This window comes from Leptodactylus fuscus, chromosome 1 (assembly GCF_031893055.1).
Source record: "Leptodactylus fuscus isolate aLepFus1 chromosome 1, aLepFus1.hap2, whole genome shotgun sequence".
In the NCBI taxonomy this organism is placed as follows: domain Eukaryota; kingdom Metazoa; phylum Chordata; class Amphibia; order Anura; family Leptodactylidae; genus Leptodactylus; species Leptodactylus fuscus.
This window is the reverse complement of record NC_134265.1, coordinates 15,429,068-15,442,457: the sequence shown is the minus strand read 5'-3', so window position 1 is coordinate 15,442,457 and position 13,390 is coordinate 15,429,068. Positions and strand designations below refer to the sequence as shown.

General features: G+C 43.9%; 1 protein-coding gene across 2 annotated transcripts in view; it reads right to left on the bottom strand.

The window, feature by feature from the left end:
* Positions 1-3,773: 3,773 nt before the first annotated feature.
* Positions 3,774-13,390, bottom strand: part of LOC142189718 (uncharacterized) — a 239,155-nt gene continuing 229,538 nt past the window's right edge. Inside the window, exons 10-11 of one of the 2 annotated variants that reach the window (XM_075262249.1) lie at positions 7,832-7,946; positions 3,774-5,520 (exon numbers count right to left, since the gene is read on the bottom strand). In XM_075262249.1, coding sequence (XP_075118350.1) covers positions 3,836-5,520; positions 7,832-7,946 — 1,800 coding nt within the window. In that variant the 3' untranslated portion in view covers positions 3,774-3,835. The remainder of the gene's footprint in view (positions 5,521-7,831; positions 7,947-13,390) is intronic. The other variant, XM_075262248.1, reaches the window with a different exon arrangement.

The window sequence follows — 13,390 nt, the reverse complement described above, 5'->3', positions numbered from 1 at the left end:
CGAAGAGATTAAATGCACGGCAGGCCAGATGGGCTCTATTTTTTGCGCGGTTCCATTTTACCGTGACTTATGTGCCGGGTGCAAAGAATGTTAAGGCTGATGCTTTATCCCGGTATATGTCGACTGAGGAGGAACGAGAGGCGCCTGCCACTATTCTTGGGGATGGAGTGGTGGTAGCAGTATTGGGCGCGAAATTGGAGAAGGCCTTGATCGAAGCGCAACACGCTGCACCTTCCAAGATACCTAGAAACAAGCTTTTTGTCCCAAATACTCTCCGACAAAGTCTCCTGAGGGAGTGTCACGAGTCGGTTCTTGCTGGTCACCCGGGGGTTTCAGAGACCATGAGATTGGTGTCTAGGAATTTTTGGTGGCCAGGGTGGAGTAAGGAGGTCTTGCAGTTTGTTCAAAATTGTTCGGTCTGTGCAAGAGCCAAGGCGTCGCATACCCGTCCCCACGGTCTTCTACATCCATTGGAACCTCCTAAGGCACCTTGGACTCATCTGTCTATGGATTTCATCACGGGCCTTCCGGTGTCTAAGGGTTTCACGGTCATTTGGGTAGTCGTTGACCGCTTCACGAAAATGTGCCATTTGATCCCGTTTTCCAGGCTGCCATGTGCCAAGACACTATCAGAGGCGTTTATTAAAGAAATTGTAAGGTTGCATGGTCTTCCTGAGGAGATCGTTTCGGACAGGGGACCGCAATTTGTGGCTAAATTCTGGCAGGCTTTTTGCAGCAGGTTGGGAGTTACACTGTCGTTTTCCTCCGGGTTTCACCCAGAGTCTAACGGACAAACAGAGAGGAAGAATCAGGATGTGGAACAGTTTTTGAGGTGTTTTGTTCGAGAGAACCAGAATAATTGGGCTGCCTTTCTCCCCCTGGCAGAATTTTCCCTAAACAACCATGATTCCAATGCCACAGGTACCACACCTTTTTTTTGCTCCGGTGGTAGACATCCTGTTTTCGGAGTATTTTCTTCCATTTCTTCCCCAGTTCCGGAGGAGGAGCTGTTTTCTAAAAAGCTGCAAGGGGTATGGTCCCGTATCCGAGAGAATCTGGTGCGGGCGTCGCACCAGGCTAAGGTCCAGGCGGATCGGAAGAGAGGAGAGTTGCAGTTCTTCCCTGGGGAGATGGTTTGGTTGTCCACCAAGAATATCAGGTTGAAGGTTCCTAGCAAGAAGCTGGGTCCCAGGTTTGTGGGTCCTTTTAAGATCATCAAGATGGTAAATGAAGTGGCGGCGCAGCTGCAACTACCTAAAAGGTGGAAGATAAACCGGGTCTTCCATGTCTCCTTGTTAAAGAAGGCCAAGAAGGGAACGTCTCCAGTTAAGGTTCCACCAGTTTCTGAGTCCGGGGAGTATGAGATATCCCGAGTTCTGGATAGCAAATATGTTCGGGGGAAGCTACGGTATCTGGTGGCATGGAAGGGATACGGTCCTGAGGATAATACTTGGGTCCTGGAGTCGGATATGTCAGCCCCCAGACTCGTGGAGAAATTCCACAAGGAGTTCCCGAAGAAGGATGCTCCTAGAGAATCTGGAGTCTTCTCCTTGAGGGGAGGATCCTGTTAGGAGTATTTAGGTTCTTTACTTTCTATTTTTCTTACCTGGGGAGTTTTTGGCTGCGCAGTGTCTGGGGTGGCATCCTGGCGCTGCGGGGTTGTCCTGTCGTGGGTATTGGTGCACACCTTCTGACTTGCACGCGCGCACTGCTGGTAGGCAGCTTTATCTCCTGGTTGATTAGTCTGTCCTCCCATTTGCACCTGGGAGGAGTGGTCTCTACTCTGTATTTAAACCCATGCCTCCCATGGTTCTGTGCTGAGTGTCGCTTTTACAGAGCTAGGCCTTAGCAGGAGGAGTAGGTGGTTATCTTGGATAGAGGAAGTTCCGTGGTTGGTTTTTGGGAGGTTTGGGTGAACGAGTTGGTTTGTGTGTTTTCCCTTCTGTGTTCACCAATCCTCCCTCTGTGTATAATTGACTGTGTGAGTGAATTGCCTTATCCTTTGATTTCTACTCAGTTTCCCTGTGTTTGTTTCCTAGTGTAAGGTTCCTTCCCATATTGGTTTGGGGGAATCCTTTCCCACATTTTTCCTGTGTGCTGCTTGTGTTGTTAGTCAGCGCACACCCTTGTCAGTCCCTGTCAGTTGCAGCTTCACTTGTTCGTAAGGGGTGACCCCCTTTAGTCTCCAGTCCCTAGAGGTCTTATAGGGCATTCCTTCTCCCACTTCCCTCTAGGCCTACGGAATCAGTGAGAGAGGAGCTGTCGGGGTCAGGCTTAGCCTGAGAACAGCCGACCCACACCCGTGAGGCAGGGACCGGGATAGCTAGTGGGAGTAGTGCAGGGCGAGATTCCCTACTGCTACTCCTTAGCCCCGTTGCAGCTACCTGGACTGACATAACATCTAGTTTCAGTTCCCGCCTCTTTGGTTTGCTCCACCCTGTTCTCTGATTGAACTTCCTACATAAACCCGGCCTTGCAGTTCCTGCCTTGTGAGATTATTGTGCTCTGCCTGTAATCTAGCTGCTCTCTCCTGCAAACACTGATGATCATCTTGTGCATTGATCACTGGCTTGCTCCTGACTACGGTATTTGCCGCCTCCTCCTCCAACACTGATTCTCCTCTTGTGCATTGACCACTGGCTTCCTCTTGACTACGGTATTTGCCGCCTCCTCCTCCAACACTGACACTCATCTTGTGCATTGACCACTGGCTTCCTTCTGACTACGGTATTTGCCGCCTCCTCCTCCAACACTGATTCTCCTCTTGTGCATTGACCACTGGCTTCCTCTTAACTACGGTATTTGCCGCCTCCTCCTCCAACACTGACACTCATCTTGTGCATTGACCACTGGCTTCCTTCTGACTACGGTATTTGCCGCCTCCTCCTCCAACACTGATTCTCCTCTTGTGCATTGACCACTGGCTTCCTCTTGACTACGGTATTTGCCGCCTCCTCCTCCAACACTGACACTCATCTTGTGCATTGACCACTGGCTTCCTTCTGACTACGGTATTTGCCGCCTCCTCCTCCAACACTGATTCTCCTCTTGTGCATTGACCACTGGCTTCCTCTTAACTACGGTATTTGCCGCCTCCTCCTCCAACACTGACACTCATCTTGTGCATTGACCACTGGCTTCCTTCTGACTACGGTATTTGCCGCCTCCTCCTCCAACACTGACGCTCATCTTGTGCATTGACCACTGGCTTCCTCCTGACTACGGTATTTGCCGCCTCCTCCTCCAACACTGACGCTCATCTTGTGCATTGACCACTGGCTTCCTCCTGACTACGGTATTTGCCGCCTCCTCCTCCAACACTGACGCTCATCTTGTGCATTGACCACTGGCTTCCTCCTGACTACGGTATTTGCCGCCTCCTCCTCCTCCAACACTGACGCTCATCTTGTGCATTGACCACTGGCTTCCTCCTGACTACGGTATTTGCCGCCTCTTCCTCCAACACTGACGCTCATCTTGTGTATTGACCACTGGCTTCCCCCTGACTACGTTTTCAGCCTTGCAAGTAAGTCAGTCCCCAAGTAATAGCAACTTAAGACTCCGAACCAGACCCGGACGTTACACTCGTACACTTCTAGATTTTATTCATAAGAATAGAAATGTATCTCAATTGGTGCAGCTATAGGTTCTTATATTATCATCTAAAGGAAGGCAACAGAAGCAGATAAGTTATATAAGAAAACGTTTATTATATATTTTCTATACACAGCTGATATACAACATGTGACTTTACCACACGTGTAACCAGTGAATTTACTTCACTTCTGTCGGAGTTCGTTGAATGATGCGATTTTGTATCAAAACATTTCTTACTCTAAACATGAAATGACTTCTCCCTTGTGTGAATTTTCTGATGACTAACAAGATGTGAGCCACACCTAAAACACTTCCCACATTCTGAACATGAATATGGCTTCTCTCCTGTGTGAATTCTCCGATGTACAACAAGAGCAGATTTATAAGTAAAACATTTCCCACATTCTGAACATGAGAATGGCTTCTCTCCTGTGTGACTCCTCAGATGTGTAACCAGTCTAGATGATTGAATAAAGCACTTACCACATTCAGAGCATGAAAATGGCTTCTCCCCTTTGTGAGCTCTCTCATGATTGACAAGGTCTGTTTTATAGATGAAACATTTCCCACATTCAGAACATGAAAATGGCTTCTCTCCTGTGTGAGTTCTCCGGTGACGACTAAGATCTGATTTGTATCTATAACATTTTCCACAATCTGTACATGAAAATGGTTTCTCTCCTGTGTGAATTGTCTGATGACAAACAAGATTTGATTTTTGAGCAAAACATTTCCCACATTCTGAACATACATATGGCTTCTCCCCCGTGTGAATTCTCTGGTGTGTTACATGTTCTGATTGCGTAATAAAGCACTTACCGCATTGTGAGCATGAAAATGGCTTCTCACCTGTGTGAATTCTTTGATGACAAACAAGATCTGATTTGTATCTAAAACATTTTCCACATTCAGAACATGAGAATGGCTTCTCTCCTGTGTGAACTCTCTGATGACTAACCAGATCTCTTTTGTATACAAACCATTTTCCACATTCTGTACATGAAAACGGTTTCTCTTCTGTGTGAATTTTCTGATGACTAACAAGATGTGATTTGTATCTAAAACATTTTCCACATTCTGAACATGAAAATGGCTTCTCTCCAGTGTGAACTCTCTGATGTTCAGCCAGACTTGCTTTCTGGGTAAAACATTTCCCACATTCTGGACATGAATATGGCTTCTCCCCTGTATGAATTCTTTGATGTGTTACAAGATCTGATTTCTTAATAAAACATTTCTCGCATTCTGAACATGAAAATAGCTTCTCTCCGGTGTGAATTCTTCGATGACTAATAAGAGCTGATTTGTATCTAAAACATTTCACACATTCTGAACATGAAAAAGGTTTCTCTCTTGAGTGACTCCAAAGATGTCTAACCAGTTTTGACTGCTGAGTAAAGCATTTCCCACATTCTGAACATGAAACTAATGACTGTGCTTTGTGAATTTTTTGATGGTCAACAAGTCTTGATTTAGTACTATAACATTTCCCACACTGTGAACATGAATATGGCTTCTCCCCTGTGTGAGTTCTCTCATGACTAACAAGATCTGATTTGTATCTAAAACATTTTGCACATTCTGAGCATGAAAACGGCTTCTCTCCTGTGTGAATTCTCTGATGCCTAATAAGAACTGATTTCTGGGTAAAACATTTCCCACATTCTAAACATGAAAATGGCTTCTTTTTTGTGTCATCTCTTTGATGTTTTTTCCGTTTGTGAAATTTATTTTGCCTCACAGTCTGTGAATCAGAAAACTGGACATGTATAACAGGATCAGATGACACATCTTTGCTGTGAAGGGCTGAGTGTATATCTGGGGTAATGACATGTTCTTCATATGGCTCTTGTGTGATACCATGATCCTCTGCTTTATAATCTGTAGATATCAGATGTCCCTCTGAGTTGTTGGTGCAGTCATCTACCAAAAATAAATCAAATTTTAAAAAATATAACTTCCAAGATAACCTATCAGCAGTCAAGAGCAAAAGTAGTGTTGCTGTTGCCGCCCACATTATTACCTGTAGTGGTGGATGGGATAGGATGTTAACATTAATTCACTGATTTCAAACAAATGTGTGTATATTAGAAAGTTCACAGAGGGACAAATGACACTATCTGCCCAAAAAAATAAACACATAAAATTTCACTTTTATTGATATCCTTTAAAACCAATCCAAAAAGTAAAACAAAATGATTGTGTTCCACCTGTTCAGTCCATACAAAAGTGAAGAAATAACTAGGGAGGGGCAATTGTATATACACCTATATATGCCCTATAGGATATTGAAACCCTCACTCCCTAATAAACCACAGTGGCTTTTTTCCAAACAGCAACTTGTGAACAGGACCCAAAGCATGAACTGCCAGCAAATCACTCCCCCCCTCTGAGGTTACTGGCCTATTGCCACGCCAACAGAGAGGAGAGAGGCACTGACAGTCAGGTCACCGTACAAATGCTGAACTGGATGATAAGTCCACTGACTAACTGGGAATTTATGACCCTACGCGGCGTTTCTTCTATTAAAAAGAGTCATCAGGGGTCTTTTTCTCACTTCACAAAATAAACAGCTTAACACTGTAACACATGATAGCGGTGTGGTGTGCTGACCGCTGGCAGGACCGCCGCTCAAAGATTCAGGATGTTAACATTAGTAACTGAAACTTCTAAAAAAAAATTGGGTTGAATCCAGTTCCTTAACCCCTTCCCGACATGCGCCGTAATAGTACGGCGCGTGTCGGGTCTGTAACTATGGCGACCGACCCGGGAGCCGAGCGGCCGTCATAGCCGCCGGGTGTCTACTGCTTTAAGCAGTAGACAACCGGCTCTGATGCCTCCGATCGGTCCCCGGACCGATCGGAGGCATTAACCCCTCCGGCGCTGCTGTCAAAGGCGCCGGAGGCGCCATTTTCCCGGCGGCGCATGGGCGCCGCCATTTTGGCAGGGATCGCCGGCTCCTGGAGCATGCTCCAGGGCCGACCCCCCGTTGCCATGACAGCCGGGAGCCTTGTTAAGGGCTCCCAGCCGGTCTGCAAATTCTCTCTTTTGCAGGCTGGTGTATACAGCCTGCAAAAGAAAGGATGCTTTTTTGCAATGCATTGCAATGCATTAGCATTGTAATGCATTGCATTAGTGATCAGACCCCCTGGGGTTCAACACCCCTAGGGGGTCTAATAAATGCAAAAAAAAATAAAAAAAAAAAAGTAAAAAAAATATAAAAAAATATAAAAAGTATTAAAAGTTCAAATCACCCCCCTTTCCCTAGAACACATATAAAAGTAGTTAAAAACTGTGAAACATATACATGTTAGGTATCCCCGCGTCCGAAATCGCCCGCTCTACAAATCTATAAAAATATTTTTCCTGTTCGGTAAACGCCGTAGCAGGAAAAATAGTCAAAAGTGCCAAACCGCCGTTTTTTCACTGTTTTAATTCTGATAAAAATTTGAATAAAAAGTGATCAAAGCAATAACATTTCCCGAAAATGGTAGAACTAAAAAGTACACCCGGCCCCGCAAAAAAAGACGCCCTATACATCCCCGTACACCTATGTATAAAAAAGTTACGGCCGTCGGAATATGGCGACTTTTAGAAAAAAAATTTTTTAACACCGTTTTGGATTTTTTTTAGGGGTCAAAATGTAAATAAAACCATATAAATTTGGTATCCCTGGAACCGTACCAAAACACAGAATATAGGGGACATGTCATTTTGGCTGCACAGTGAACGCCGTAAAACCAAAGCCCGTAAGAAAGTTGCAGAAATGCATTTTTTCTTCAAATCCACCCCATTCTGAATTTTTTTCCTGCTTCCCAGTACATTATATAGAATAATTAATGGTGGCATCATGAAGAAAAAATTGTCCCGCAAAAATTAAGACCTCATATGGGGTTTAGAAGGAGGGGAGTCAAAAACGAAAAACGAAAATCAAAAAATGCCATTGGCGGGAAGGGGTTAAAAACATAATTGTCCATCTTTATTTGCAACAATTAAACGTACGATCTCATCTGCAATAAACATCCTGGTTCACTGCATCTGCTGTGCAGCCAGAGTATCTGCTCCAATCAGGGGTGGGGCCCAGATACGTCACACCTTTCAAAGTTAATGGTTCTTAGTCCCCAAACCAAGCAAACACTTGAACTGGACACTGAACTCAAAAAATCTACTCACAACTATTACAGCTGGTGAATAAGGAGAATCTGTGACTCTTTATATAGTGGTGACTCCTCACCTGGGCGGTTCCCGGTAGGAATGTCCTCTTCAAACTCCTCATCACCACTCACATAGGGCTCTTCTTTTATTATTATAACATTAATATCACTCAGATCTTTGCCCTGATGGAAAAACTGTGAAACAAATAATGTCAAAGTCAGCAGATGGTTTTAGAAGTTATGAGAAATACAGCAGGTGTTATAAGAACCAAATAGCTTTTGATCATCTAAAAGCTGAACATATGCTGGATATAAGACGACGGCTCAATGACATCCTGAAGACCCTCATACACATGCATACTCGGCATGGCTAGACCTGCTTCAGGTTGTGTCACTGGAGGAGATCAGATTCTACCAGATACATCCGGGGTTGTTTGTCTCAGGGGAAATAAAGGATCAGATCGGCAGAAATCCAACCTGATGGTTCCTTATTCCAACCAGCAGTCTCCATAGCCAGAAGATTGTGAGAAGATCCAGACAACATGTAATGTCTATGGTCAGCTTTATCCTCCATCTCCACCTCTCATTACACAAGTATAAACCATCTAATACTGCTGGATACAACAAGACTGACCACAAGGACTTCACAGCCCGTCTACACATCATAGGGAATATCTCCATCTACCTGATCATCCTGTGGAAGAAGAGGACTGGGACATCTCTCCGGTGTTGTCCTCTCACTGGATCTACCTGTAGGAAACACAGACAGGGACTGAATTCATTCTGTACATACAAATAATGGAAGTCCATGTGTATATAGTCATGTCTATTACCTGCTGATGTGAGGGGCTGGTGGTCCTCCATCATCACCTCCTTGTACAGATCCTTGTGTCCTTCTAAATACTCCCACTCCTCCATGGAGAAATAGACAGCGACATCCTGACACCTTATAGGAACCTGACAACACAATGATACAGTCATCACCCCGACCCCTCCAGTTACTGTATAATGTCCCAGCATCCCCAGCAGTGTCACCTCTCCAGTCAGCAGCTCCAGCATCTTGTTGGTGACTTCTAGGATCTTCTGTCCATTGATCTCCTCCTGTATCAGAAGGTAAGAAGAAGGCTCTGTGATGGGGCTCCATTCTCCTGACTCATAGTGATGGATACTGGAAATCACACCATCCCCCAAGGTCTTCTTCACTACTGTGTAATCCTGTGAATAGAGAGACGCTTGCGCTCAAGTGTTTTTGAAACTTTGGCTTCATGGAAAGTGACCATGGCCTAGGCTGTGACATTGTGCACCAAATTTTGGCACCGTTTTCTGGTGTAACCAAAGCCAACTAATAGAAGGGACAAAGTTAGAAAAGACTAATCTAAAGTCTAATAACACAACAGATTTATTAGAGAGTTTGATAAATCTGACACAATGTAAGAACAAATCTTTGCATTTTACGTCCTCTCTGTGGAATCTCCACTCTTGGTTTTTCTTTCCCATAGAAATCTAATAAGGTCACCTCTCCGGTCAGCAGGTAGATGATCTCCAAGGTGAAGTCTAATAATCTTCTGCTGATCTCATTCCCATCCTTGTCCATCCTTGGTGGGTTGTTGAGGAGAAGGAGCGTTCTGTGTTGGATGAACTGGAGGATCCAGCCCTGCAGGCGGCCATAGAAAGACAGGAGAGGCTCTGAATAAACAAAAAAGGATGAAACCTACAGCAGGGTCAGAGGTGACGCTACAATGTTCTACCACGGAGGAGTCTACAGCTCGCAGCACTGGATAGAAATGATATGTAGGATAAGAACCAGAACTGTCGTCCATGAATAAATATCGGATTTAGGGTTTGGATTCTCCGATGCTCAGATATACTATATACCTGCGGGCCATAGCACTGAGAGACCTGGGGGGAGGGGGGGTGTACGGCCCCCACAACATCTGGCAGGCTATCCATTGCCAGGGTTGAGGAATAGGTGAACAGATGTGGTAATAGATTAGGGTGCAGCGCCGGTGTGGAGGAGTTCTGATCACATGAAGGCCGGGGTCAGTGTTGCTACACCGGAGCCTAGAGGATCAAATGGCCACAACATTCTTCTGTGTATTAAATTAAATGACAACAAATAAAAACACTACAAGCCACACGGTGGCTCAGTGGTTAGCACTGTAGCCTTGCAGCGCTGGGTCCTGGTGTTCAAATCCCACCAAGGGCAAAAAAAAAAAAACATCTGCAAGGAGTTTGTATGTTCTCCCTGTGTTTGTGTGGATTTCCATCCCATATTCCAAAGACATAATGATAGGGAACAATGTACATTGTGAGCTCTGTGTGGGGCGCACAATCTACATAGAGAAAAAACAAATAAAAACAGGCAATACTGAGACCTCTAAGCACAGGACAGGGCGCTCTGTAGGTTGTGGCCGCACCACATGGATGACATACATAGACCCCTCATCCCCTATATATAGTGCAGTATATATATTGTATACAGTGCAGTATATATAATACAGTACAGTATATACTGTATATCTCTCTATATTATAAAAATGAATTCTTGTCTGTCCGTCTGTCTGTCCGTCTGTTCTCTAATGCGAACCAAACGACTGGACCGATCTTCACCAAATTTGGTACAGAGATACTTCAGATATCCGGGAAGGTTTAAGACGAGACTCCAACTCGCTCGGACGTACCGTTGCTGAGATACAGCATTCCAAACACAGTGCCCCCCCCCTTAGCTAATACAAACCTTCAAGTCTTTCACGCATATTCCAACTGCAATACACACGGTCACTCCACATGCACAATACAACACTGATATCCAAACTGAGATACACGCATCAGAGGATTAGATACACAGATCAGCACACAGTATCACACACCAAAGGATTAGATACACATGTCTGCACACAGTCCCACACACCAGAGGATTAAATACGCACTTCTGCACACAGTTCCACACACTGAAGGATTAGATACACGCATCTACACACAGTTCCACACTCCAGAGGATTAGATACGCACGTCTGCACACATTTGTGCACGCCATAGGATTAGATACACGCGTCTGCACAGAGTACCAAATGCCGTAGGATTAGATACGCGTGTCTACACACAGTTCCACACTCCAGAGGATTAGATACGCGTGTCTGCACACAGTTGTACACGCCATAGGATTAGATACACACGTCTGCACACAGTACAACATGCAGTAGGATTAGATACGCGCGTCTACACATAGTTCCACACGCAGAAGGATTAGATACGCGCCTCTTCACACAATACCACACGGGAGGATTAGATACGTGTGTGTGCACACAGTACCACACTTTGGATGATTAGATACATGCCTCTGCACACAGTACCACAAGCCAGAGAATTAGATATGCGTCTCTGCACACAGTACAACACGGGGGAGGATTAGATACGCGCATCTGCACACAGTACCACATGCCAGGGGATTGGATACGTGCGTCTACACACAGTTCCACACGCCGTAGGATTAGATACGCTCCTCTTCACACAATACCACAAAGGGGAGGATTAGATACACGTGTCTTCACACAGTTGTACAAGCCATAGGATTAGATACGCGTGTCTACACACAGTACTACATGCCGTAGCATTAGATACACGGGTCTGCACACAGTCCCACACACCAGAGGATTAAATACGCACTTCTGCACACAGTTCCACACACTGAAGGATTTGATACGTGCGTCTGCACACGGTTCCACATGCTGAAGGATTAGATACAGGCGTCTACACACAGTTCCACACTCCAGAGGATTAGATACGCGCGTCTGCACACAGTACCACACAGGGGAGGATTAGATACGTCTGTGAGCACACAGTATCACACTTTGGAGGATTAGATACATGCCTCTGCACACAGTACCACAAGCCAGAGAATTAGATACGCGTCTCAGCACACAATACCACACAGGGGAGGATTAAATACGCACATCTGCACACAGTACCACATGCCGTAGGATTAGATACCCACGTATACACACAGTTCCACATGCCGTAGGATTAGATACGCGCCTCTTCACACAATACCACACAGGGGAGGATTAGATACGTGCATCTGCACACAGTAACACACGCTGAAGGATTAGATATGTGTGTCTGCTCTAAGTACCACACGGGGGAGGATTAGATACGCATGTCTTCACACAGTACCACTGCCAGAGGATTAGATGCGCGTTTCTACACACAGTATCACACTGGGAAGGATTAGATAGGTCTCTATATACATAGTACAGTACAGTACAGTATACAGCTATACATTACATGACGTCAGGTCTCTGTATATATATAGAACAGTACAGTATATAGCTATACATTACATGACGTCAGGTCTCTCTCTATATATTGTACAGTACAGTATATAGCTATACATTACATGACGTCAGGTCTCTGTATATATAGTACAGTACAGTATATAGCTATACATTACATGACGTCAGGTCTCTGTATATATAGTACAGTACAGTATATAGCTATACATTACATGACGTCAGGTCTCTGTATATATAGTACAGTACAGTATATAGCTACACATTACATGACGTCAGGTCTCTGTATATATAGTACAGTACAGTATATAGCTATACATTACATGACGTCAGGTCTCTATATATATAGTACAGTACAGTATATAGCTATACATTACATGACGTCAGGTCTCTGTATATATATATATATATAGTACAGTACAGTATATAGCTATACATTACATGACGTCAGGTCTCTATATATATAGTACAGTACAGTATATAGCTATACATTACATGACGTCAGGTCTCTCTATATATTGTACAGTACAGTATATAGCTATACATTACATGACGTCAGGTCTCTATATATATAGTACAGTACAGTATATAGCTATACATTACATGACGTCAGGTCTCTGTATATATATAGTACAGTACAGTATATAGCTATACATTACATGACGTCAGGTCTCTATATATATAGTACAGGACAGTATATAGCTATACATTACATGACGTCAGGTCTCTCTCTCTATATATATAGTACAGTACAGTATATAGCTATACATTACATGACGTCAGGTCTCTATATATATAGTACAGTACAGTATATAACTATACATTACATGACGTCAGGTCTCTATATATATATAGTACAGTACAGTATATAGCTATACATTACATGACGTCAGGTCTCTATATATATAGTACAGTACAGTATATAGCTATACATTACATGACGTCAGGTCTCTATATATAGTACAGTACAGTATATAGCTATACATTACATGACGTCAGGTCTCTATAGTACAGTACAGTATATAGCTATACATTACATGACGTCAGGTCTCTCTATATATTGTACAGTACAGTATATAGCTATACATTACATGACGTCAGGTCTCTCTATATATAGTACAGTACAGTATATAGCTATACATTACATGACGTCAGGTCTCTGTATATATAGTACAGTACAGTATATAGCTATACATTACATGACGTCAGGTCTCTGTATATATAGTACAGTACAGTATATAGCTATACATTACATGACGTCAGGTCTCTGTATATATAGTACAGTACAGTATATAGCTATACATTACATGACGTCAGGTCTCTATATATATATGGTACAGTACAGTATAT